Source organism: Eurytemora carolleeae, unplaced genomic scaffold (genome assembly GCF_000591075.1).
Source record: "Eurytemora carolleeae unplaced genomic scaffold, Eaff_2.0 scaffold1811, whole genome shotgun sequence".
In the NCBI taxonomy this organism is placed as follows: Eukaryota; Metazoa; Arthropoda; class Copepoda; order Calanoida; family Temoridae; genus Eurytemora; species Eurytemora carolleeae.
In genome coordinates this window covers 5,699-33,394 of record NW_019397710.1, presented here as the reverse complement: position 1 = coordinate 33,394, position 27,696 = coordinate 5,699, and the positions used below count along the sequence as shown (strand labels likewise).

Below are 27,696 nucleotides of genomic sequence, written 5' to 3'. Positions count from 1 at the left end.
CCCCCCCCCCACTCCTATCAACTTTGTACTTCAGTAAAATTGATTATGTGGCCGCGGCGCTCGGCGTCCGGCGTCTAGCCCATTCTAACCGCAGCGCGCGGCCCAGAAATTGTCTTCACCTAATCCAACCCTCAATAATATAAAAGTAAATGTACATAATTGATAGGAGGGGGCCGGGGATTGGTCCTAAAATTGTTCTCTATGACGGACTCGATGTCTCTCGCAGAGATTATACTGAGGTGCGTATATTCTTGGCGCTAAAGCTTGGAGATGATCAATGATACGGGACGCTCTGGAGTTACTAACAAGATCCTCACCCCTTAACCAAAATGATGATTAATCCGCGTCAGTAGTCTTACTGCGAGGGGAACGTTCTGTTTCCTGAGCACACGTGAAGACTAAGGCATTTGTCTGATCTATCTTTTAACAAATTAAATGATTTTTGTCAAAGCTTAAAATTATAACTTTTTTTTGTATAGGACGAGCTATGATGGTTGTTGCCGATTCATCTCTTGAAACTTAGTCCTCTGTTCAAAGGTGAATATTTTTTGTTACTGTTTCAGGGGCGTTCACAATATTTTGTAAATCTAAGTGATGAATAATCCGCGTCAGTAGTCTTACTGCAAGGGGAACGTTCTGTTTCCTGAGCACACGTGAAGACCAAGGCATTTGTCTGATAAATCTTAAAATATGTTAAGTGCTCTGGACTTTGCTTGAATTCTTAATTTTTTTGTTTAGGACGAGTCGTTGCCAAAACACATTGCTGAGAGTTCAGATTGAAACTCCGTTTAAACTTTTACAAGGTTAATATATTTTTTTTATGTTCAAGGGCGTTCAAAATATTTTAAAAATGAACACTTCCTTCTTTACGCCCTTGGAGAAAAGGATTTTAAGTGATGTGTTATCTGACGAGTCTTAATTGCGAGGGGAACGTTCTGTTTCCTAAGCACACGTGAAGACCAAGGCATTTGTCTGATTTAACTTTTAACAAATTAAATGATTTTTGACAAAGCTTAAAATAATATTTTTTTGTTCAGGACGAGCTATGATGGTTGCTGTCGATTCATCTCTTTATACTTAGTTCTCTGTCAAAGGTGAATATTTTTGTTACTGTTTCAGGGGCGTTCACAATATTTTGTAAATCTAAGTGATGAATAATCCGCGTCAGTAGTCTTATTGCGAGGGGAACGTTCTGTTTCCTGAGCACACGTGAAGACTAAGGCATTTGTCTGATCTATCTTTTAAAAATATGTTCAGCGCGTTTAGACAAAGCTTGAAATATAAATTTATTTTGTTCAGGATGAGTCGTTGTCAAATCACAATGCTGAGAGTCCAGATTGAATCTCTGTTAAAAGGTTAATATATTTATTTTATGTTGTTCCATGGCGTTCAAAATATTTTAATATACGCCCTTGGAGAAAAGGATTCAAAGTGATGTGTTATCTGACGAGTCTTAACTGCGAGGGGAACGTTCTGTTTCCTAAGCGCACGTGAAGACCAAGGCATTTGTCTGATTTTTGCAACAATCTCGTTGGTTGATTTTTAACGTTGTCCAAAATTTAATTTGTCAATTTTTAGGAATCTGGAAACATCTGGATTCTCGAGATTTTGATCATTTTTAAGGTAACCAATATTTTTATCGGGAAAGGGGGGGATTATTATGATGAATAAAATGGAATTACCGTTTGATTTTAATGAAACCAAATCTATGCTGCTTTCCTTCTGAAATACAAAATTATTAAATTTGTCTCTGTTTACCAGAACCTGTCATTAAATTCAATTTTTTAGGCCGCCTGGACATTTTTGTCTATCTTGTGGACACTGAGTTAGTAAGGTAAGATTTTAAACTAAATCCCTCCCCCTCCCCTTTTAATGATGAAATATTCTACCATTACCATTCGCGGTTTCCACCGGAGCTCAAGCTATGACGGCCAAACTTCCTTGGATGTCTGATTCCATCCCATTTCAACTAAAAATTCTGAATCTTTCATTTTTTTAAGAGATTTTTTATTTAGGAATTTAACTTTAGTCCTAGCGTAACGTCCAGCGAGAAAGTGTTCAACAGGTGATCATTTTTGGTAAATTATTCAAGAAAATAAAAATTCCATGATGAATTAATCAAAGAGCTTTTTAACCATGAATATCATGTGATTATCAATGATAGGGCTGAATTTATTTTGTTTAACAAACTCTACTCTTTAAGTGATAAAATTTTAAGGTTTATTCTTTTGGGGGCTTGTTTAGGGTTTTTTTTTTTTTCTGGAGGACGGTTCTTTCAAGGTAAAAATTTTAAATTTTAAATATGGCACATTTCTTGGGAAAACTTCTTTTCGATAGAACTGTTTCTCGAACCAATGTGCAATACTAAATCTTTGTCTCGTTAGATTCTGCCCTTGGTTTTATCTTCCAAAAACATTGATACAAATCTTATCGAACTCATACTTGCCTACTACCAAGAATGTTTCTTAATAATTCTTTCATTTCTTAAAATTTTTTAAAAATTTTCCCTTAATTTGTTCATTGACACTTCAAATAAAAGTATTGTATGTAACAAATATGCAATTATGCAATCTGTCTGATTCTTATGATAATTCTTAGTGAAGAAAGTGTTATATCAAGATAGTGGGATTGAGTTTGGTAGTAACTTGTCAAAAAGTTACTAGCTCAGAACGATAATTTTTCATCTTGTGTAGAATATTGGAAATTGTTTACCCCTGTTACGATAACTTGATAATTTTTCAGGATAATGAGCAATTATCCTAGTTAAATAGTGTCAACATTGAATATTTGAACTCTATATATAGAATAGAACTGTATCGGCTACAGGCTTGTACTACCATGCTATACTTGGCGTTCATACTGCAATATCCTCTACATCTGTCGTTATGTTGACTGTATATTTGTACTGCGGGATACGAAACCTTTCCGACAATCTGACGCATTCATTTAACCCTCCCCCCCCCTCTTCTGCCAACGATTTAATTACCTGAGCTGAACACTTATCCTTAATCCTGGTCGCTTAATCTGAGTATCCAATGTACACACTTATGATTTTATTCTTAATCCTCTTTTTTGGATATCCCTATACTGTATAAAAGCTACGTTTGATAACAATTACAGATACTTAATAACAATTACAGATACAACGCTATTTCGATTGAACTAATATCAGATTGAATTAAAGTCAGCTGTTCAAAAGCCGGCTTTTAGAGCATTTCAGCAAATATAAATTAATCATGTTAATACGAACTTATTAAAAAATATTTTTTATCACATTTTATGACTTATCACTTTTAACGCTAGTCTTAACCAACATTAATCCAAAACTTACACTTATTTAATTGATGTTTAGGTCAATTGATATGACACAATTAACACCAGGAAAAAAACCGGTTTTTCAAATGCGTATTTAAATTATCTCTGGTTTAGTAAAACCAGGAGTTGAAGCATGAATCTTGACAACCACAATTCTACAGTTTTCTGCTCTGAAAATACATTTTTTTTTGTTTTAGGAAAGTTAATCTCTCTGGTGATCTAAGACCGGAAGTTTGGCATTCAATTCTACGAAAACTGAAGGTAACTAGAGATGTGATCCATGAAGAAGATAACTTCTGTGGCCAGGAAGCGTCATTTCATTTTACTGCATGCTAAGTAAGCAATATCCGATCATGGAAGTTAAACTTTTATTTGATTGATCCTGATATATATTGAAGTTGTTTTTAATTTAAGGGTACCTTTGTGAATCTGGTTGTTAACTTGGCATGAATCAGTTTAATTTCAGCTTCAGTCCCATTATGCATGTTCTTGATAACCTTGCGCCACAGATTAATCTAAATCAATCAATGATGAAAATACACAGACCTGTATTGAAAAATATGAAACTAAAAAATATCAACTGAAATTAAATTTATTGGAATTTCAACATTTTTGTTTCACTGAAACAAATCTTATTTGATCCTATTTCAGGAGTTACAGCTATGAAGATACTTTAGTCGCATTTTAAACCAAAATCAAGGTAATTAAATTTTGAAGGGGCTGTTAGGTACTTAGTTAACCCGTTCTGATGAATAAAATTCATCGCGTGTAATCATGAAATACGTTGATGGTTCTTTATTTTGTTATGAAATGATGTATAAAGATAGGGACAACAGAATTAAATGTTGACTTACTAGATAGTATCTGAAAACTCGTCTGGAAATATTATATCTTCTTAATCTCGCAATCAACTATTTATAACATTTTTATATTAGGTTCTAGGAGACTACATTTTTCTCGACACTTCACTCTATGACCAGAGTTTAAATTGATAAAAGGTATTTTAACACTTATTATGAAAATATTGCTTGAAAATGTTTTGTATCTGAATTGTGATTTAATTCGCACATCTAATTTTCTATTGCTGGAAGGTCGCTATTATTTTGAATTAAGTTTTTATAAATTGCCCCAAATCGAAGCCCTGGATCTCTTTGTGGGTCTCTGGGTCAATCTGGTGGCGACAAAAAACATTGCTTTCTAATGGTCCCTGTCAGGTTGAATCATACTCTGACAGGATTACCCAAGGAATCAACATTTTTAGGCTTAATTGCTTTTAATCCATGGGTTTTAAGCCGAACTTTCATTTAATTTATTTTTCAGGTAGAATTCTGAAACCTGTTTTGAATCTTAAACGAGTATTCGGTGGAAATGAGGTAATATTAGAACGCTTCTTAAAATCAGTGCTTAGGATCCATTTAAGTTTGATACGCATTCAGATCCGGATTCGGATCCAGGTCATTTCTTAAAGATTTATTGAATTTTTTAACAAAAAATAATATTAAAGTTTTTTGGTTGTTTTTTTTTATCCTAAACCTTGAAATTCAGAAATGAGAATTTTTCTTATCTTTATTCAGATTTGAATGTTAGTTTTTTTTGCGGTTTTGGTCGATATTCTACCCCTTGGATCCGGATCCGTGGATCCGCATAATTTTGCGGATCCGGATCCAGGAAGCCAAAATCTGGTTGATCCGAATCCTAAGCACTGCTCATTGCTCAAAATGATGATCAAACTTACCTACATTATCTGAAAACCATGATTACCCAAACATGCACTACCAACTGATGTAAAGTTTCAGTTACTTAACGATTATATAATATATGTGTTTTTAAATACAGATTTAATTGTAGGACATTACTGCATGGAAATACTAGTGCGTTGGATGCAGTTAGCTATTTTAAGAACCATTGGATAACCGAGGTACATTTTTGATATTAAATGGACTGAAAGCGTAATTGAGTCTATGTCTGATTCAAAACTGTAGCCATTGTTGACCAGGACGTGGGAAATGCCCCCTCATTTAAAAGCGGACAATTGGGCGAAGGGAAACTAGTTTTTGGCACTTAAGGTCACTAAATTACGCTTTCAGTCACTTCTCTAAAATGATGATCAAATTTACCTACATTATCTGAAGACCATGATTACCCAAACATGCACTACCAACTGATGTAAAGTTTCCGATTTCTGAACCATTTAATAAATGTATGTGACCACAATCAACTATTTTTCGTAGGGAATGAAATGCAGCTCAAAGCTGCACGGATCAACTGTGCGTTTGGATTGAAAGTCAACAATTTCAAGCTATTGGATATCTTTGAGATAACAAGGTAAATTTTTTTTATAGAGAAACCTGTCAGATTTACAATGGTACTCACACCTATGTTTGGCAAAGATGAATGCAGATAGATTTGCAGAAACTGTTCCCACTGCGTGCTAGTGTACACACTCGCGGTTTTTTGGCACTCACTCTCCTGCTTTATAAATAAGAATATTTACATCATAACTCAGAAACCATTAGACCGATTTGTGTCAAATTTTGATTGGGGAAATTTTCTTAGCTTGGTATCTTTGATCTAACAAAGGTTTTAACGGTATCATTGTAAATCGTGCATGCCCTCAAGAGAAGGTTACTCNATGAAGGCCAAACTTCCTTGGATGTCTGATTTTAACGTAGCTTAATATATTTTTATTATATATTGACTGAAAGTAACAAATATTTTTTCAGGAATTGCTGTGCTGTGTACCATTTCTGACGAATGCTGATAATATTGAGGTTAGTTTGTTACTTACTCTCTGTAACTCTGAAACATGATGATATTGCTTTAATATGGTTAGATAGGAGGGCTCCCAATGAAGCCTGAAAACTAGGGCGAACTGAAATTATTTTTATAAATCAAAATTATTTATGATCATTTAATTTTAATATTTTATTTTTGTTTAATTTTAGGTTTTCCTACACCTGTTCTTGGTTACACTTTCAATCTTGACTTTGAATTTATGAAGGTGAGTGTTCTAATACTTTTTTTCCCACCAGGGGCGGACACAGGATTTAAATGAGGGGGTGGCAAGATTTTTTAGGAACAAAAAAATTGATAATTAGAAACAAAATTAAAGGATTAGGACAGGGATTTAGGAACAAAAAAAAAGATTGCTCAGGAAATAGGAACAAAATTAAAGGATTAGGACAGTGATTTAGGAACAATAAAAAGATTGTCCAGGAATTTGGAACAAAATGAAAGGATTANACAGAAACTGATTTTCTCCGTTAAAATGTCTTAAATTGAAGCGTTTTTGCATGAAGTAATTTAGATTATTTTTAGGCTAGAGTGTGCTTTGTGTTCAAAATGTTTTTCTTTCAGTGCATTTAAATAAGGTAGGTGAATATAAAAAGGAATGCAAGATATATTAATTAAAAGGAATGCAAGATAAATTAATAATAGACATTTCTACCTGGCCTGAAACTGTAAAATGTATCACTTTGAAAGTAACTAATAGGATGAAAACGCGTGTGCAAAGCTTCGGAAATATATGAAGACGTATCAGTGTAGCACTGAATCTTAATACTTACTAGGAAGACTTCATTTATGTTGATAGAGAATTTAAAGTTTCTTTTCTAGGATTTTGTTGTAAACTATGAGCTGATGGAGCGTGCTGGGGAACATGCTGGATGATTTATCAGGTATTAGAAACATTCTTCCACATTAGTCAGATTAGATTTATGATGATTAAACATGCACCACTCTTAAGCTAGTGACGAAAATACCCATCCTTTAGCTCTGATATTTTATCAAAACCTGTTCATGTCGCATTTATTTTTTCTTTTTCTGATTTTCTGATATTTCAGGCGCTCCCGAAAACCAATCCTTAAATCACCGAAACTGTTAAATCACCGTCGGTAGATAGGTAAAATTACAAAATTTTAAAATGTTATTTAAATCTGATGAATAATAATCTTTGACAAGCATATGCCTGAAATTGATGCTGAACAAACCTCTTCAACTGAATTCAAACTTAAACTTTAGTCCTAATACAATTCTTCGTATTGAATCAATACTCTGTTTTTATCTAAGATTATTTTTCTAGATTGAGATATGGGTGTCGAGAGATACAATTCTCAATACTGTCCAATGGGTAAGTTCTAATTTTGCGTAACTTTAAATTATTCTGACTTGAATGATGTTACATCCGTGTTTCACCTGATAGTAATGATACAAACTTCAATTCTGAAATTCATTTTCCTGAGACATTGTCCCGAGTATTATAATCCAGGTTTAACTGAAGTCTATTTAGGAGTAGATTGTTGCATTGCTGAAATTGTCTGAAACTTAAAAGGTATAAAATTTGGTTTTTTATCCCTTAAAAGAGGGTGGGTTAATGTATCCCGTTCTATTGTGTTACGACTTGTTTTTAATAGATTTAGTCGCGTCATCAAGAACGTAAATTATATCCATAGCTCCACCTGTACCACTCTAATCATAGTGGTTGCAGCCTAAGACTGCGGAACAATTTAATCTTGAATATACGTAACCGAAATCTGAAATAACTATTTACACAGTATCCTTAAAGCTTTAACTGTAATAAGTAAATCATTTTATCTTTGCAATCTTGTCCAGCTGTGAGTTAATGCACTTTCATTGCTGGGAACTGTAATAATTATAAATTCACTGTAAACGTAGGTACAAGATGGTTATTTAGTCAAGTTGTGGATCCAGCATAGTTTTCATGGAGGGCTACTATAAATTGTGTCCATACTTAATTTTCAGAAAATAAAAGATCGTTGTTCAGGATCCTGAATTAGCTCACTGATCTTTGCAAGTCTCTTTAATGTTGGTTTTACAAGGTGATTTTTATTTCATTGTCCAATATTAGTTATTTTTAATGATGATTAATAATAGTTATCCCTGTCTTAATAATTATGGTGAACTGGTAAACCTGAACTAACTTTAATACTTACAAACTTTTAAACTCTTGAACACTTCTCATAACAATTGTTTTTAGATTCTGCATCATGTGGGTGGATGTAAATTCGCACTATTTCAACTTCAAGTATGTATACGATTTCTCCCAGCTTTCTGGTTAATATCATTTTAAAGATTTTCTCGCAATTTTATGGAATTTTAATTCTGCGAAAAAATTGTTGCTCAAACGGTTCACTGGCATGGTAGGTAGAAATTTTTCAACTTGTAATGATTAATAACTTGCCCTCTCAGATAATTATGTTGATTAATATAATATACGCTATAATGAAAAAAATAACTTTTTATAAAATGATAAAAGAACATTGAACGTAATTAATTTGTGTGCTTGCAGGACTAGATTTGAGATAGGAGTTTGCTGCTAAATGTTTTGGGTACGTTTTTAATTTCAAATCCTTCAATAATTCTTGTTAATGATTATTTTATCTTTGGTCCGTGTTTATGAACCTAAATGATTCATCTCAAAGTTATGAAAAGCTGTTAAAATATTCAGTTTTAATTGCGATTTTCTTTTCCTAACTGATAAATTTTCAGCAATGATGAGGAAATTCAGGACATGAGTGAAGGAGGAAATCAGAAAAGAGACTAAAATCTTTTAGGATCTTTGCACCTCCGGAACCCCTTTCGTCATCTTTTGCGGCATCAACTTCTACCTCAGCTTCATCCATTCCAGCTCCTCCATCTTACAAGGTATAAATGATTCTTCACATCAACAAATTTTTTTTGATGATTATAAAATACTGCGACGGGCGATCAGAATATTATGCTGAGAATAGCAGATCTGAAATGTTCAGTAATATGGATAAGATTTCCATCCTGTTGAAACGTGTGATTAAACCTTTTTTTTTGTTTAGGTAGTGGCGCTGAGATAATCACACCTGCATTCACGGGGTTTAGATTTCTCGTTAACGCTTCCGGTAAGATTTTTTAATTTTAAGTAAATTTAATTTTATTGATGATGCTTCATCTTTCGGGTCTGATATTATGAATGACACGTTTCCATCACACTGAAATAATGTCCAGATTAATAAATAAACAAATAGATCAATGCATTAAATTTCATCTAATGTTCTTCTTCAGGAGGTGACACTGATCTTCCAAGACTAGGATTTTATCAGCTTTTTTATGATCTGAGTTCTTGGATATGTTCTATGCTGGGATATTTATAATTCTGCTGGTTGATATTGTTATTCATCTAAATAAATGTGTAATTTAACAACCAAATATAATTTATTGAGAAGTTTGCTTTATAGCAATGTCAGTATTTTTAGAACTATAGTCTTCTGCTAGATAGAAATATTTGAACTAATTTTACTGAAACTTGACATTGCGTGCTGAAATGTTAATTAAATCCTCTTTCACTGTGAGGTTGAAGTTGAAACGTGGAAAGATTCTTAATGAAGCCTTTATTAAATTATTAATTGTCTCAGTGGCCTAGAAAGTAATCTGTATCGAGAAATATTTTTGCTTGATATTTAAAGTTTTGAAGCTTTTTAAAAATTTCAACATCTTCTGCGTTTCTGTTTAATGAGAATTGTTTTCATTTCCGATCATCTACTTCCTCTCCAGGCTGACTCTAAATGAATTAATATTTGTCCTCTAGTTTTGAAATATCAAAAGTTAATGAAGTTGGCAGTGTTGTATCAACGGCAAAAATTAATAGTAAATGATATCGATTAAAAGCTATAACTGACCAAACTACTGGATCAAAGTGGCTTGTATTTTTAAGGGAATCCATGGATAACAACAGTTCAACATATTTTTTCTAAAATTGAATTTTTTTAAAATTTAGATTTGTGAATTACGGCTTCGCCGGACATTTCAGCTAGAATCATAATCTATTATTTCACATGTTAGGTTCGTTTTTTTACTTTTCCAATTCTTATGTTGCTGTTGAATCTTTTTGAATGGACTACTAATAAGAATTTGGACTGCAATTTTCGTTTATTGAAACATACTACTATATTTACCCAAGTGATGGTAAAAAGATTTCCATAGATTAACAATATTTCCATGGATTCACAAGATTTCCATAGATTTACAAGATTTCCATGGATTCACACGATTTCCATGGATTTTAAGATTTCAATGGATTTACAAGATTTCCATGGATACACACGATTTCCATGGATTTTAAGATTTCAATGGATTTATAAGATTTCCATTGATTCACAAGATTTCCATAGATTCACTAGATTTCCATGGATTCACAAGAGTTCCAAAACATAATTTGAAAAATTATTGTACGTATATATAAACTTCATTAATGCACGGTTAACCACACAGAATAAACTGTTCCGTTTAGGAAATGGAATGATCCGGAAATTTGTTGAGTAAACCGGAATAATTCCGGATCAAATAGAAACCGTAAAATTTCCAGTTTCCATTTCGTAACCCGGAAACTTTGCCAGTTTACGTTACGTAAACCGTTAAATTTCCAGTTTTCATTTCGTAAACCGGAAATTTTAACACAATGTTAGACATTGAAAACAATGTTAAAACAATAAAAGTTAAAACTTATTAGTTGACATATATTTAATACGCATTCAGTTAGATAATTATATATTCACAAATTTTTTAGTATAGCTAGTTCATCATGACTATTTTACAGTTGCAGTTTTCACTTTCCCCGCAATATTTNAAAAATTAATAATATTTATATTTTTTCCCGCACAAATTTTTAAACCAGTTTTAAACCTTCCCTTGGACCATGTGAGTTGCCTCACAAATTTTGGGCTCGGTCGGTTCAAAACAATCTTCCCGGAAATGGTTCCGAAATTCTGGATTTCTGGAACCTTCGCCATAATGGAAAGGGAAAACATTTTCGGACCATTTCTGTACGTAAACTATAACCCGGAATTCCGGTGGAAACCCTAGTGAGATTGGGCTTCTTTATTTAAGTTTATTGGGCAAAAACCTGTGATCTCTCTACAGGCGTTTGAAATTAAGAACATATTCTTTGAAATTAAGAACATATTCTTTGAAATTATGAACATATTCTTTGAAATTATGAACACATTCTTCGAAATTATGAACATATTATTTGAAATTAAGAACATATTCTTTGAAATTATGAACACATCCTTCGAAATTATGAACATATTCTTTGAAATTAAGATATTCTTCGAAATTATGTACATATTCTTTGAAATTATGAACACATTTTTTGAAATTATGAACATTTTCTCCAATTTTATGAACATAATCTCCGATATTATGAACACATTTTTCGAAATTATAAACATATTCTTCGAAATCATGAACATTTATTCGGAATTATGAACATATTTTTTTTATTTGTTCCAGTCGCGTGTTGCAATGTAAAAAGTCAACCAGGTACTTGGGTCTAAAAGTCGTCTTCCTATTCTAGAGTTGTCTGGTTCTTACTGTACTTTTATTAAAATGTAAAAAGCTGCGGAAAGAATAACAAATATAACATATTCTTTGAAATTATGAACATATTCTTTGAAATTATGAACACATTCTTCGAAATTATGAACATATTATTTGAAATTAAGAACATATTCTTCGAAATTATGTACATATTCTTTGAAATTATGAACACAATTTTTGAAATTATGAACATTTTCTCCGATTTTATGAACATAATCTTCGATATTGTGAACACATTCTTCGAAATTATGAAGATATTCTTTGAAATTATAAACATATTCTTCGAAATTATGAACATATTCTTCGAAATTATAAACATATTCTTCGAAATTATGAACATATTATTCGAAATTATGAACATATTCTTTGAAATTATGAACATATTCTTTGAAATCACGAATATATTATTCGAAATTATGAAAATATTTTTTGAAATTAAGAACATATTCTTTGAAATTATGAAAATATAATACGAAATTATGAACACATTCTTCGAAATTATGAATATATTTTTCGAAATTATCAACATATTTTTCGAAATTATGAACATATTCTTTTAAATTATGAAGATATTCTTTGAAATTATGAACATGTTCTTTAAAATTATTAACATATTCTTCGAAATTATGAACATATTCTTCGAAATTATGTATAAACTTTGAAATTATGAACATATTCTTTGAAATTATGAACACATTCTTCGAAATTATGAACATATTCTTTGAAATTACGAACATATTCTTTAAAATTACGAACATATTCTTTGAAATTACGAACATATTCTTTGAAATTATGAACACATTCTTCGAAATTATGAACATAATCTTTGAAATTACGAACATATTCTTTAAAATTACGAACATATTCTTTGAAATTACGAACATATTCTTTGAAATTATGAACATATTATTCGAAATTATGAACATATTATTCGAAATTATGAAGACATTTTTCGAAATTATGAACATATTGTTCGAAATTATGAACATATTATTCGAAGTTATGAACATATTATTCGAAATTTTGAAGACATTTTTCGAAATTATGAACATATTGTTCGAAATTACGAACATATTCTTTAAAATTACGAACATATTCTTTGAAATAACGAACATATTCTTTGAAATTATGAACACATTCTTCTTTGTTCGAAATTATGAACATATTATTCGAAATTATGAACATATTATTCGAAATTATGAAGACATTTTTTGAAATTATGAACATAATCTTTGAAATTACGAACATATTCTTTAAAATTACGAACATATTCTTTGAAATAACGAACATATTCTTTGAAATTATGAACACATTCTTCGAAATTATGAACATATTCTTTGAAATAACGAACATATTCTTTGAAATTACGAACATATTCTTTGAAATTATGAACATATCCTTCGAAATTATGAACATATTTTTCGAAATTATGAAGACATTTTTCGAAATTATGAACATATTGTTCGAAATTATGAACATATTATTCTAAATTATGAACACATTCTTTGAAATTTTGAAGATATTCTTTGAAATTATGAAGATATTTATAAAATTAATTATGATTAATTATAAATTAAGAATTACGGGTCTTACAAATTTTGATTCGATAATACTAAGAAAATGTTAGTTCCTTCTAACTGTATGATTTTTGATCTACTTGAATAAAGGAATCAAGTCTTTGCCACAAACTCTGATTTTATAATCCCTGAATCTTAACAACCCAATGTCGTAAATCTTTGATGTTTTAATTTGATCCAACAGAATTCATAGTTAGAAATATCTAAGGTCTACGACATTGGAATCCAAACATATAGAATTTAGAAAAGCAGAGTTTGCGGCAAAGACTTAATTTCTTTGGATAAATTTCTGTTGATACTTTTTATTACAGAAGTTAAAATGTATCCAATTAATGTTAGGAATTAAATTTAATTCTTAACATTAATTAAGGAGAATAATGAAGCATATCCTTAAAATGTCCTAACTTCCCATGTCGGCAATTATAAACGGACTCATTCATATTGAAGAGTTAACACTTAACACATCTAGCATGGAGAGAATCAATTAAACTTGTTAACTTCTGCCCCATTATAAAGTTCCTATTTCCGTTTTTAACACAAAATTATTGAATCTTTGTTATTTCAAACCAATATTTAAGTTGTTGAGAAAGTAATTTAAAAAAAAACAGTCATTTTCATGATTGACGTATTTACTTAAATTGGTAAAAAGAATGAAAACTGTGGAATAGGAAGACGACATTTAAGCAATCTATCGTGTATTTGATGTTTTTACCAAGCTAATACTTATACTTATAAAAAATCCGTTTTCAAGTGAAATAATTGTTTACACTGCTCAATTGCTGTGTCTCATGTTCAATGGACTTTTAAAAGTCCCAGGGTTCAAAAAAGTTTGCCAATTTTTTTTATTTGTGCCAGTCGCGTGTTGTAATGTAAAAAGTCAACCAGTAACTTGGGTCTAAAAGTCGTCTTCCTATTCTAGAGTTGTCTGGTTCTTACTGTACTTTTATTAAAATGTAAAAAGCTGCGGAAAGAATAACAAATATGTAAATTTTTTAAATGTTTTGAAAATGATTTCAAAACATTCTGCACTTGATTATTTTATGTCGGTAACATCTATTAAAGTCACAATCAAAAAAAGCATTTGGAAAAAGTCCTATTTTCTATGACCAACAAAGTCCGGAGGAAAAAGTCATAGATATCCATAAGAATAGTCCTTGATTAAAAAGCATATGATTTTTCCCAATGACTTTTTCAAAGGACTTTTATTTGTTTTGGAGTTTTTTCATTAAACTTTTTTCCGGTGTTTTTATTCCGTAATACTTTTTTCCATGTCCAATAGACGAATTCGTTAAGTTGTACCTACGTTTATTGTCTAAATACATTTAAATTGAATGAAAGGGACTGCTGGCTAAATCTTGAGTGATTTTTATGGAAAACCCTCATTTGAAAATAATCAATTTTCAAATAGAAAAATATGGATATTTCACTCCTGCTTGACCAGGCCAAGGTTTGAAAGTTACCGTTGTGAATCGGGCATGCTTGAACTCTCTTTCTTAAGTTTTAGATCACTTAAAATTACGTTCACAGTCCCTTTAACTCGACCGTCATTATATTCCCAGCAAGTTTTGGCTGAAAAATACTGTTTGACCCTGATGTTTTTACGCAGGGAATTTGTTTTCCAAGACCAAAGTTTTATAAGATAAGAAGTTTTACAAAGTTTAATAAAATAAACAGAAATTTTGACATGATTTTATAAATAGGGAGGTTCAAGATATCAAAACTTGAAAATTTATAATTTGATAAAACAAATTAACGAAGGAGTAAAAATGATTTATCGAAAAAAATTAAAAATTTACTTTGTTTCTGACGTATAATGCAGAGTGGGGCGTCACGTCTCCGATAGCAAACATTGCTTGAGATAAAGAAGAATATAAAAGATGGCTGACCAACCGTTGATAATCATTCAACATGAAGGTCTTCATTGTTCTAGGTTTAGCTGCCCTTGCTTCAGGTTCAGTAAAACAATTTCAAGTCTTAAATAAAAAATCTAAGAAGTTTCATAATTTTAAAACACTACGTTTGTTGTAAATCCCTGAATTAAAATAATTTTTTTTCCTTAAAAGATTTCCATTGGTAGTATCATTCTTCAAATTTGTTTAAATTCAATAAATTTGCGGTAGTGCTCATCCCCCCATCCCCATCCTCCTCATCTTATCAGAAATAATTTTTTCTAAATATTTATTTATTCACAGAGTAAAACCTTTAAAGAAAATAAAAAACATCTTTTGAGGAAATGTTGTAATTTTTTCCCTAATACTGCTTTTAAACTCATGATTGTAAACCCTTAAACAAAAGTTGACAAAAATCTTCAAAATCATAATTTTTGTAATATTTTCTTTAATTGCAGGAGCACCAAGAGTTGGAAAACTCTTGAACTTCGAGCGTTCAACTCCCCTGAGCCGTGGTGGAGGCCAAATTGTTGGAGGTACTGAGGCTGAGTACGGAGAGTTCCCACATCAGATCACTCTTCTCCGTGGAGGTCCTGATGGCAGCCTCATGTGTGGAGGATCTTTGATCTCTGAGACCTGGGTTGTTACCGCCGCTCACTGCTGTGATGGGTAAGTTTTTCCCTTTAAAAATTTATTTTTTATGAACAAAAATTATTTGAATGAATTGCAATTGTTTCAAAATTTAATTTTTAGTTCATTCTACATTCCCTTTCGTTATTTGCAAACAGATTAAAGTAATAAAATTAATATTGTTTAATCTTTTAGCCAGAGTGCCAAAAGACTAGGAGTAGCAGTTGGAAACCATAGACTTAATGCCGATGATGCCGACCAAGAAAACATTCAGGTCGCAGAGATTGTTCAGCACCCCGACTACAACAGCAACACCATCTCCAATGATATCTGCCTCCTCCGTCTGGAGACTCCCGCCACCTACGGAGCACACGTTGCCGCCATTGCTCTGCCCTCCGTCAACGAGGAATACGATGCCGGAACTGTGTGCACTGTCACCGGATGGGGAACCACCTCAGCTGGAGGCTCTATTGCCAACACCTTGAGAAAGGTTGATGTCCCTGTTGTCTCTGATGATGATTGCCGTGGCTCCTACGGACAGAGCTCCATCTATGACTCTATGATCTGCGCTGGATTAGATGCCGGAGGCAAGGACTCCTGCCAGGTAATTTTCATGAGATTTTTATTAAATTTTCCTAAATTTCAAATTACCCTCCATGCAAAGATGGCAGTGTCCGATTTACAACCGTACCCTTAACACCTTTGTCTGATCAAGCATGAACTAGATATAAATAGAAACCCTTTTAAAACCAGAAATACAACCATATCTTCCACATTATTGATTTGATAAAGGTATCAAGGATACCATTATGAATCGGGCATTGCCATCTTAAAATTACACAGACAGCCCCTTTAGATCCCGTTTTCTCCGACATCTGTTCTTTATAAATTTTTTCAATCTTTTTTGTAATAATAACAATTTTTAGGGTGATTCCGGTGGACCATTCATGTGCGGAAAGCAACTGTCTGGAGTTGTCTCCTGGGGATATGGATGTGCCGAGGCCGGATACCCCGGTGTCTACACCCAGACCAGCTACTTCGTTGAATGGATTAACAGCAATACTCTTTAAAAATTTCAAATAAATCTCTACTTCTTTAAATTTTATTTTGTTTACAAAGTTTGTATTAGTATTAAGATCTTAGTAATTGAACATTTCTTCAGACCTATTTCTGAAAAAGTGTTCTGTTGAATAAGATGCCTATATAATGGCTTTCAACATATCTTTTCTGAAAAAGAAATTAAAAATTGATTTTATGATTATATCTTCTGATTTGAGGTCTTACACTTGTAGCATCAAATAGCAAGGTTTTATTGTCTTTTATACTTCTTTGTTCATGTCACTGAAAAAATCTATCTTTGATTCATCTAAAAGTTTTAAAAACTTTCAAAATTGTATTCTATCAAGGTTTGAAACACTAACAGTTACTTTTGATCAGTCATGACACCTTTCTTTTCTCCCTTGGTCACATATTTGCATCTTGGTAAAACGAAAATTAGGCTTTCCTCGATTAACAATAATGTACAGGGTTATCCGAAAAGGATGAGTCATTAATTATGTCAAAACAATAACGAGCAGGTAATCTGCTTATGATAAGCCTTTAAATAGTTTTACAGAGAAAGAAATTCTTTTACAGCTTAGGGGACTCATAAATTCCGCGCAGTCGTCTCTAAAGTCACATTCTTTTTGGATAACCCTGTATGTTTTAGGCATCATAGTTGGGTAATGTGCATTTAATTGACTTTTTACATTAGTTTAAATGCAAATTTCAAATAACAGTGTAAGCTTGAAAGATAAGAAACCAAGTTAACATTAAAATTAAATTAAAGTGCGTCGCAATATTATTCTAGAATATTTGTAACATAAAACGTTGTTATCCTTCTGTGATCTAGGCTCATCTTTGTATTTATTTACTTTGATAAACAGTCCATTGTCACACAGTTGTGATTAAATAAGATGCATTCAAATCAAAATTATACTGCTTCTGCTTTTTTTTATGTTAACAATTTTTAGGCTGATTCCAGTGGACCATTCATGTATGGATGGCTTTCCATTCGCAAAACTTTTGCGCAATTTTTAGTGTAATTTTTTTTCTTTCGTTGTGCTACATTTTTGCGTGAAAAAATAGCATTTTGCGCAATCATTCTCAAACTTTCACCCTTCCACAAAGCTTTTGATTTTTGTGAAATTTAAAGATCGCGCTAAAAAATATTTGAAAATCTGTTAACCTATTGTTTTTCTTTTTATACTGTACAAAGAGAAGATGCTCACAGATAGAGTAACAATTAAAATTTAAAAGCTTAGTAAGGATAAACTAACAAAAATAGTTAAAACTGATCAAAAAAGATTTATATGTTGGTCAACATTTTATAATAATATTTAGATTTGGAGTTCAACAAATTGATATTTTGTAATTTGTTCATCAATTGTTAAAATTAAAGTGTATTTTCCCTAAGAAAAGAAAACATATGTTGTTATATTTATTAAAACAATTACGTAAAAAAGTATATTTACAGTTTTAACAAGATATCATTTACATGGCGATGCTTATTCCTTGGCCAAAGGCTTAAACTTTTGAATAAAAAATAAACAGGAGAATTCGGGGTTTAAAAAAAAAATTGTTGATCTATGACACTTATGTTAAAGGATAGGTTTTTTAAACTGATCTTTTGATAAAAGTTGGCTTAAAATTCTTTCAAATAGTAAAATTATTTACAAAAAATAAGTTTATCTTTTAGCACTTTTTTAAAGTTTCAGACTTAACATATAAACACGAATATGTGGCAAGGAATAATTATTAAAGAGACTGTAGACGAATATTCAAGTGATTTAATGGATGGTGCGGCTGATGCACATTGGTACCCTTTAAATCTTCATCGATGAGCAAAAATTACAAAAATTTGAAAGTTTTCCGGTAAAATTTTTCTGAAATTGTGATTTTTCTGAGAGGAGGGAGGGAAATTCCGGACGCCATGAGCCTCCGCTTTGCATACGCGAGCCTCCCAAATTTGTTAAACAAACCGAGCCTCCAACTATTTCGAAAAATTTGTAAACAAATCTATTATTTAAACTTAAAACACAAGTTTTAAAAAACCTCCTATTTTACACAAGCACATTTGCGCGTGCTCATTACTGCATAACGGAGGCTCGGTCTGCCTAGCACATCTGGGATGCTCGTTTCTGCATAGTGGAGGCTCATGGCGTCCGGGGGTTCCCTCCCTCCTCAGAGTGACTTTCGAACTTCTCTACAGAGAGAGGGAATGAAGATTATAAAATTCAACATGTTTAAACATGAAAACGAACATATTTTAATCATTTTAATCATAGAAAGGTATAAAAGGGTACCGTTGTGAATTGGGCGTGTAGCTTTTAAATTGAGTGGGTACCTAACATCAGCTTAAAACAGATTGAAAGTCCCATTAAATATACTTTTGATTATCAAAACAATATTCAAAACTGTTTACAACAAATGAATTAGAAACAGATTTGATCTGAATTGAAGAAGATGGAATCAAATTAATATTTTCCCGCAATAATCCCGAAATTATTGGACTAGACTCTAGGGAGATGGATTTACAAAGTTTGGTATGGTTTGGAGAATTCAAAATGGCGACAGGTCCATTTGGCGGATTTCTGCTTGATGCCAATGCGTTTTGAAAATCTTTCCGACTAGGTGACCTAAAGAAAAAATGTTTATTGTTAAATTAAGCTAAGTTAAAATTGTTAAAACTATACCTGTGAGTTATTTCTGAAATAACTGCTTTAAATCTGTTTGAGAGACTAGGATCAAATTCCATGTTTTGACTAGAAAGGTTGTTTAGACTAGAGTGGTCGTCATCTTGAAAAATTGAAGGTGGCATGGCATCCGAGGCCAGGGCAGTTTGTCCTTGACATCTTTGAGATTCTGAGGTTGAATTTGAGGCTCTTGCTCCTAGGGGTTTAGTTGGGGTGCTTAGGGATACTTTTGGTAAAGGTGGAGCTGGTGGTGGGACATTGGGAGCTTTCTTTTTTATCCCCTGTACAGTACGCTGCTCAGATGCAGAGACTGATTTCGTGGATTTTGGCGGGAAATCGGGCTTCAGCTGATTACTTCGGGAGCTCATAGGAACTGTAGGGATAGAACAGGGTAGAAGTTTAGCTTTCAATCCCTTCGAGGTTCCGTGGGTGATACCTAAATATAAAATTAAAATTGTTATATTTTCAGGGACATTGATGACCCTTTATGCATCCAATTCACATTGGTACTCTTAAAAGCTAGTTGTCTGATCAAATATGAATGACATATCAATGTTTAGGATTAAAAAACTATTTATTTTCAAATGTGGTTTCTCTACTGTAGTGACTTGATCATTTCTTCTGCAGGAAACATGCAGGAATTAAGCACTTTCAAATCTAGAAAAATTTAATATCTTCCCAATCATTGAACAGATAATGGTTTCAAGGCTGCATTAGTGAATCAGGCATTGACATCTTTGCATAAAGTGTCACTTAAACTACCCTTACATTTAAAAAGTTACATTTGACAGTAATTTGGCTTGGCAAGCCATCCAGGTATTTCAATTTGATTTTTTTAAAAATAATACACTAATTAAAAAGATTGATCAAACCTGCTGTAAAAGGTCTGTTGTTTGAGTGGGAAAAGTCTCTCAAGTTTGGAGAAGGTTGATTGGCAAGACTAAATGAAGTGTCTGGAATATGACCCAGCATACTACGTCTTCGAGGCTCTTGCCTTAAACCAACATTAGCGAGGAATTTTGTCTCGTTCTCTTCTTCAGCTTTTCCAACATTCCTGGTGAATCCCGAACCAGATTTTTGGCGCGTTTTCTCATTTTGCGGATTTTCCTCATTTTGCGGAGTTTTAGGATCCCCGACATTGAGGATTTCTGAACTTGATTCGGTATTTTTGTTGTCCTCCGTTTTCACTACGGCTGGACTTTTTTTTTCTTGGATGAAAGTGGATGGACAACTAGTGTCAAGGAACTGGGATGAAGCGTATGCTGAATCTATGGATGAAGGAGCTGAATCTATGGACGAAGGAGCTGAATCAAAAGTTCCTTGATGTTGAAAACTCACCCGTTTACCCTGGAAAACGTAAATTATAATTTTTAAAAAATAAAGTTTTTTTTCTCTTTTTTTTATTGCTTGTTCTGAGTAGCAAGAAAATCTCTCATGATAACATAAAAAAATTTACTGAATTGGAATTGTTGTTTACGTTTCTGTGACCAACCTGCTTGTTTACATCCTGCCCGGGCAAAATGTACTGCTCAAAACATCTTTCCAACTGTTCATTATTCATCCCTAAAATATTAGAGAAAACGCTATTAGACAATGAAACAATTTTCGAAAAATAAATTTTAGTTCCGTAAAAATAAAAAAGGAATTGGAAGAAAAAGAGTCCAAAAAATATCACAAACATCAATTTTTCTTGGAATATTGCTTGTTGATGCATGTGTCCCCTTGATTGAAGATATGCATGCACAATTAACAAGGGTACACTCTACATCTTTACCTGAGCAGCAAGGAGAGATATCGCCATTTTTTATTATTCATTTATTTTACTTTTTGAGAAACATGCGTCTTGAATATCTTTATTAACTTGCCAAGCCACGTTTTTGGACATTCTCTGCTTTTAATTAAGGGTTTAATTAGGGTTTACTTAGGGTTAAATTAAGGGTTTAATTAGGGTTTAATTAGGGGTTTAATTAGGGGCCTAATTAGGGTTTAATTAGTGTTTGTTTAGGGTTTAATAAGGTTTAATTAAGGGTTTTACTAGTGCTTAATTAAGGTTTAATTAAGGGTTTAATAAGGGTTTAATTAAGGGTTTAATTAGGGTTTAATTAAGGGTCTAATTAAGGTTTAATTAAACTTTTAATTAAGGGTCTAATTAGGGTTTAATTAAGAGTTTAATTAAGGGTATAGTTAAGGGTTTAATTAAGGGTTTAATTAGAGTTTAATTAAGGGCTTAATTAAGGGTTTTATTAAGAGTTTAATTAGGAGTTTAATTAGGGATTTAATTAGAGTTTAATTAAGGGTTTAATTAAGAGTTTAATTAGGGTATACACAGGGGTTAATTAGGGTTTTATTAGGGTTTAAGTAAGGGTTTTATTATAGTTTCATTAAGGGTTTAATTAGGGTTTAATTAAGGGTTTAATTAGGGTTTAATTAAGGGTTTAATTAGAGTTTAATTAAGGGTTTAATTAAGGGTTTAATTAAGAGTTTAATTAAGAGTTTAATTAAGGGCTTAATTAGGGTTTAATTAGAGTTTAATTAAGATTTCAATTAATAGTTTAATTAAGGGTTTAATTAAGGGTTTAATTAAGGGTTTAATTAGAGTTTAATCAAGGGTTTAATTAGAGTTTAATTGTGGGTTTAATTAGGGTTTAATTAAGGGTTTAATTAGAGTTTAATTAAGGGTTTAATTAAGGGTTTAATTAAGCTTTAATTAAGGGTCTAATTAGGGTTTAATTAAGGTTTAATTAAAGGTCACTTAAAAATTAAATTCTAATAAAATCCTTTTAATAATCCATTAAAAAATATTTTAGATTGAAGGGCATTTCTATAAAATATTCATGCAAAGCACATTTTTATATTCTTTTATATTTAAATAAACTTAGAATACAAACAGTTATAAAGTGTAAAAAAAATTGTTTTTCAATTTAAATGAAACTATACTTGAAATTTTAAGGCAAGTACACAAATATTTCATAAAATTACCCATATCACTTTTATTAAGACACGACGTGTTATAAAGCGTTTAAAATTGTACTTTCTCATAATCTCAAATCTTAATAAAAACTTTATAGCACTGCGAAACAATACTTATTTTGTTGTTGAAAATTTTATCTTTGCTAAAATTCAGTATTTTACCTGGGGCAACAAATCTGTTATCTAAACAACTGTCAGAGTAATCAATAGAGCTGTTACCGCTGTCCAGTCTGTAACTGTTATCAACACTGTAGCTGTTATCAATGCTGTGACATCGTCTGTTAATCTGTGCGGTTGACTTTACAGCACTGTCAATAGATCTCCTGAAGAAGAGAATGGATTAAAAAAGACTGTAAGCGTAATTTCAAACGACCATCCATTCAAAAATGACAATGCCCGATTCACAACGCTACCCTTTAAAGCTAATGGTATATTTATCTGATCAAGTATGGATGACATATTCATGTATACAATTTCAAAAGAATTTCTAGTGTGGTTTCTCTTCAAAAGTTACTGGCGCATTTCTACGGAACTATGCAGAAAAAAATATTAAAGTTATCAGAATTCAAAACTTTTAAACCTTGAAAACGTTTATATCTTCTACCATCTTCTATTGCTTTAATAAAGGTTTTTAAGGGTACCATTGTAAATCGGGCATTGCTATCTTTTCATAGAGTGTCAGTTGAATTAATGCTTACAGTCCCTTTAACCGATCTCTTCAAAACATTGACCTTGTTATCAATCATTACCTGGATCTTTTGTATTATTGCCCTTGCCTCTTTTGTTGTGATCTTAAGAACAACAGCCATGACCTTGACCTCCATGATGACCTTTTTTTACTTTGTACTTAAAAATGTTGACCTAAACCTCTACAGTTTTTACCTTGACCTCTCAAAATATGAAAATGCCCTCCATAGTTTTGTATATGACCTCTACAATGACCTTTACAATTTAGACCTTGACCTTCAGTATACGACTATAGTTTACCCCACAGTTTTTGAGGCAACGAAAGAACTTATGAAATGTCGTCTTGACAATATTTCAAAGGGTTTTACACTATTATGGGTAAATCTCAATTCAATTGTGAACTTGTTCTCATTGAAACATTGAAAAACAAAGAAAAAAAATTTCGAGGATTTAAAAAAAAAATTTACGGATTTTCAAGATTTTAAAACTTTTTACAAAAATAAAAAACTTTTCAACACAAATTTTTTAAATTTTCATCATTCCTTGGGGTCACGCGACATCCCACAAAAATTTTGGCCCGATTGGTTCAGCCGTTTTGACGTTTATTGGATACAAACAAACAGACAGACAAGCCAAATTTATATAGATGAATGTGCACCCCATAATTTTGCAAGCAAATGACCTCTAAAATGATCTCTACAATTTCGACCTTGACCTCTGCATGAATGACCTTGACCTCTGCATGAATGACCTTGACTCTGCATGAATGACCTTGACCTCTGCATGAATGACCTTGACCTCTGCATGAATGACCTTGACCTCTGCATGAATGACCTTGACCTCTGCATGAATGACCTTGACTCTGCATGAATGACCTTGACCTCTGCATGAATGACCTTGACCTCTGCATGAATGACCTTGACCTCTGCATGAATGACCTTGACCTCTGCATGAATGACCTTAAGGATGAAGGATCTGGGGACTCCCTGCCTGGTGAGCTACGAACATCACTCTCTCTCCCTGAATTATTTAAAATATTTATTTTCATAATATATATTTTTTTAATATTTACTTTTGAAAATTATACTTGGATTTATTCTGAAAGGGAGTGATTGGCTAGGTCGGGTAGTGCAGTATTATAAAGACAAAAATCAGGGTTCATTTGATTCCTATACATACAAGTTTTTACATTCTAAAATTGCTACATATATTGAACCGAAAATCGAGGATGGATCATTTAGAAAACTTGCTTCTAAGATTAATTTTCTAAAATTATTTATAATAATCGGAGTGAAAAAGGTAAAAACAATTCTTCTTTTAACTCGTTTGTCTAAATCTAGAATACAGTGATAACCAAAAAACAATGGAATAGAAAGACGACATTTTAGCAATACTTTTGATGTTGTTACAAAGCAAATATTTTTTACTATTAACTTAGCAGAGCACAATATAAGTGAAAATGGTCTTTTTACGCTGTACAATTGCTATGTCTAATGTTCATTGAACTTGTTGAAGTCCTAACTTGAATTTAAAAGTCGTCTTTCTATTTCAGAGTTTTCTAGTTATTACTGTAGTTTTTACCAAAAGCCTTTCTTTATAATATCTCCAAAATATCTGGTATAAAAACTATTTCTCATTTAAGAATTGGGCATAAAACTCAACCCAAACACCATTTTGGATAAAAATATTTTTAAGAATTATTTGAATATGATGTTTAATCAAAAACTATTAGCAAAAAACAGCATTTTGTTAAAACAATTTACTAAAATATTTAAACCAACGACTTGAACACGGTAAGAATGTGTAACAAGCATTCATATACAGTGATAACCAGAAAACTGTGGAATATGAAGACGATATTAAAACAATACTGCAGAAGTGCATTTGATTTTGTTGCAAAGCAAATAGCTTAATTAGTAAGCTATTAAATAACTTATTTAATGAAATAGGTCTGTTTACACCAATAGGTCTGTTTACACCGCACAATTGTTGTGTCTAATGTTCATTGCAGACAATTTAAAAAGTCTTAACTTGTGTCATAAAGTTGTCTTCATATTCCAAAGTTTTCTGAATCTCACTATACCTGACATTCTGTTCGTTATTTTTAACAAAAAGTTCGTTGTTTCTTAATGTTTTCGGTAAGTTCGATAAAACGATCAAATTGTTAGATTAGTTACCTGAATCCTCGGATACATGAGCAATATTCAGTTTCTCGTTCACCGCCTAATTATTCAGATTTTTGTTAAGTTTTTTAATAATAATAATAATAGTTTCATAATTTTAGTTTTAATTAAATTCTATAAATAATCAGATGATCGCAGCTGATAGCTTTTTCCAATCTCCATTTTCTTGTTTGCGCATCATCGATTATATTCATCGAGATATTAGTAGAGGGGGCATCTGAAATTTTAAACTTCTTGTTGTACAGCCACAGCCACAGGCAAAATTAGGAGAGTTATGCCTGCCCCCTGATTATATTCGATGAGACACAAACAAAATATTCATCGAATTACAAAACATTTAAATCTAGAAGTGGACTGTCAGTGACCTTACAAAGGGACCGGTATGAATCGGATAGTTCTCTCTTCAAATGAAGGCTCACATAAAATTACTTGTACAGTCCATTTTAATTCACAAAAAATACCTGTCTACTCGGAACTGGGGGTTTCCGGGGAAGATTAAATGTTGGTTTTAAAATTCCTGCAGAACAATTTTTTTTATAAAGTTTTTAACTTCTTTGGACTTTATCTCCCAAAATTGTACTAATATTAAAATGCAAAACTTCAGGGATAACATTTTTAGAAAAAAATTTAATTCAGCTTATAAGAAAATGTTTGAGTGATAATAAAATCTTAACACTGACATTTATTTGAAAATAGTTTTGACCCTATATGGTCAAGTTAAAAAATCTCTGCGCCATTGCGCAGGTGTCCTTTTAAGAATATTAAACCAAACTAAATTAAATGATTTTCCAACATTTTAACCAAAATGTTTTTTTATAAATTATAAATAAAACTTTCCTCGTGGTTTTTGATTGTCCTCACTTTCCAGATTCAAGTTGCCGACACTAATTGCTTGTTTCAGCTTCGGTCTCTCTGTACCCCGGCTGATCAACTTGGTTTGCCGCGATAAATTCACACACGGGGTTTCCGCCATTTTGTTCAGCTGTTTTTGATCAGCTGACAGTACACGTGGTCCATCAGACAGCTGACGCGCCAGCTGAAGATGTTTGGGAGAAGAACCAGGGGAGCTGCTGTCACTGGAACTGTACAACTCAGCAGCAGGGGGACGCTCCCGTTTAGGCCTTCTTAGGCTTCCGTATAGAGACTGCTTAGCAGAAAATTCAAGTACAGTACGGCGGAGTTGATCAATTTCCTAAAAAATGTAAACATTTAATAAAGACATTTTTTTCTAATTTTAACGAGTGTCATTAAAAATTAAATTCGATTTAGAACCTATTATAACATCAATTTGTAATGTAACATTATATCAAAATTGAAATATTTTTGATGATTATCAATATTAAATTCTTTACGCACCTTAAATGGACCGTGAGCATGATTTCAAATGACCCTCCATGCAAAAATGGCAATGCCCTATTCACAATGGCACCCTTAAAAGCTTTTTTTGAACAAGTGTGAATTAGATATTAAATTTGTAATTTAATAAACTGATTATTTTCAATTGAGGTTTCTTCACAAAAGTGACAAATATCCGAATTAAAAGCTTTAAAATCTAGAAAAACGACAATATCTTCCCCATCATTGATCAGAGAAAGGTTTCAAGGCTACCATTGTGAAATCGGACATTGCCAACTCTGCATCGATGATAACAATGGAAATTATAAACATTAAGTTAATTTAATTAGAATTAGCAACATTGACTGTAAAATTAATTAATCCAACTTAAAAATCTAATAATGTTTAAAATTATATGGAAACCTGTTTCTGTGCAGCTATTATTGCATCTTTATCCTGCAGCTCTTCTTGAATCTTCTGCTGCTTTTTTCGCAGCTGCGCTTCCAGGTAAAACAGCTGCTGGGATACAAAAACAGTTTGAGCATCAGATTCAGCTTTGATCTAAACAAATACAATTTCAGTTTTAACAGGAATGACTCTTGAAACAATGACTACAAGATTTCTGGTCCTGGGATTTTCAAAATGTGGTCTGTCTTTTTTGTGCTGTCAATATTACCGGAGATATTTTAAAAAATTGTTCAGATTTCAAAATTATTAAATACTATCTCCGGTAATAGATCTTGATATGGATACTAGATCTTGATATGGATTCTAGATCTTGATGTGGATACTAGATCTTGATGTGGATATACTAGATCTTGATGTGGATACTAGATCTTGATATGGATACTAGATCTTGATATGGATATTAGATCTTGATGTGGATACTAGATCTTGATGTGGATACTAGATCTTGATGTGGATACTAGATCTTGATGTGGATATACTAGATCTTGATGTGGATACTAGATCTTGATGTGGATATACTAGATCTTGATGTGGATACTAG

General features: G+C 32.0%; 2 protein-coding genes and 3 long non-coding RNA genes across 6 annotated transcripts in view; 4 read left to right on the top strand and 1 right to left on the bottom strand.

Annotated features, from left to right (window-relative positions):
• LOC111715599 (uncharacterized) overlaps positions 1 to 2,117 on the top strand; it is a 4,874-nt gene extending 2,757 nt beyond the window's left edge. The window contains exons 3-10 of one of the 2 annotated variants that reach the window (XR_002768266.1): positions 167 to 239; positions 480 to 537; positions 739 to 803; positions 1,038 to 1,094; positions 1,300 to 1,355; positions 1,579 to 1,623; positions 1,789 to 1,834; positions 2,016 to 2,117. This is a non-coding gene — a long non-coding RNA (uncharacterized LOC111715599). The remainder of the gene's footprint in view (positions 1 to 166; positions 240 to 479; positions 538 to 738; positions 804 to 1,037; positions 1,095 to 1,299; positions 1,356 to 1,578; positions 1,624 to 1,788; positions 1,835 to 2,015) is intronic. The other variant, XR_002768265.1, reaches the window with a different exon arrangement.
• A 121-nt stretch (positions 2,118 to 2,238) lies between these two features.
• On the top strand, positions 2,239 to 5,658 carry LOC111715598 (uncharacterized). The gene is made up of 7 exons (XR_002768264.1): positions 2,239 to 2,280; positions 3,513 to 3,576; positions 3,967 to 4,015; positions 4,251 to 4,313; positions 4,636 to 4,688; positions 5,164 to 5,233; positions 5,547 to 5,658. It is a non-coding gene; the product is annotated as an uncharacterized LOC111715598 (long non-coding RNA).
• A 348-nt stretch (positions 5,659 to 6,006) lies between these two features.
• On the top strand, positions 6,007 to 9,529 carry LOC111715597 (uncharacterized). Its single transcript, XR_002768263.1, has 12 exons — positions 6,007 to 6,086; positions 6,261 to 6,316; positions 6,634 to 6,992; positions 7,158 to 7,216; positions 7,397 to 7,444; positions 7,604 to 7,645; positions 8,099 to 8,153; positions 8,312 to 8,359; positions 8,624 to 8,663; positions 8,824 to 8,979; positions 9,144 to 9,206; positions 9,370 to 9,529. It is a non-coding gene; the product is annotated as an uncharacterized LOC111715597 (long non-coding RNA).
• A 5,575-nt stretch (positions 9,530 to 15,104) lies between these two features.
• On the top strand, positions 15,105 to 16,881 carry LOC111715596 (trypsin-1). The gene is made up of 4 exons (XM_023490954.1): positions 15,105 to 15,210; positions 15,607 to 15,817; positions 15,974 to 16,382; positions 16,705 to 16,881. Exons 1-4 carry the CDS (start codon positions 15,168 to 15,170, stop codon positions 16,846 to 16,848), a joined length of 807 nt encoding a protein of 268 aa, XP_023346722.1. The 5' UTR covers positions 15,105 to 15,167; the 3' UTR covers positions 16,849 to 16,881.
• A 2,241-nt stretch (positions 16,882 to 19,122) lies between these two features.
• LOC111715603 (uncharacterized) overlaps positions 19,123 to 27,696 on the bottom strand; it is a 12,877-nt gene continuing 4,303 nt past the window's right edge. Inside the window, exons 3-12 of the mRNA XM_023490956.1 lie at positions 27,111 to 27,248; positions 26,190 to 26,544; positions 25,814 to 25,869; positions 25,347 to 25,392; positions 24,129 to 24,189; positions 22,645 to 22,805; positions 21,005 to 21,075; positions 20,385 to 20,859; positions 19,513 to 19,948; positions 19,123 to 19,455 (exon numbers count right to left, since the gene is read on the bottom strand). Of these exons, the coding sequence (XP_023346724.1) occupies positions 19,197 to 19,455; positions 19,513 to 19,948; positions 20,385 to 20,859; positions 21,005 to 21,075; positions 22,645 to 22,805; positions 24,129 to 24,189; positions 25,347 to 25,392; positions 25,814 to 25,869; positions 26,190 to 26,544; positions 27,111 to 27,248 (2,058 nt within the window). The 3' untranslated portion in view covers positions 19,123 to 19,196. The remainder of the gene's footprint in view (positions 19,456 to 19,512; positions 19,949 to 20,384; positions 20,860 to 21,004; positions 21,076 to 22,644; positions 22,806 to 24,128; positions 24,190 to 25,346; positions 25,393 to 25,813; positions 25,870 to 26,189; positions 26,545 to 27,110; positions 27,249 to 27,696) is intronic.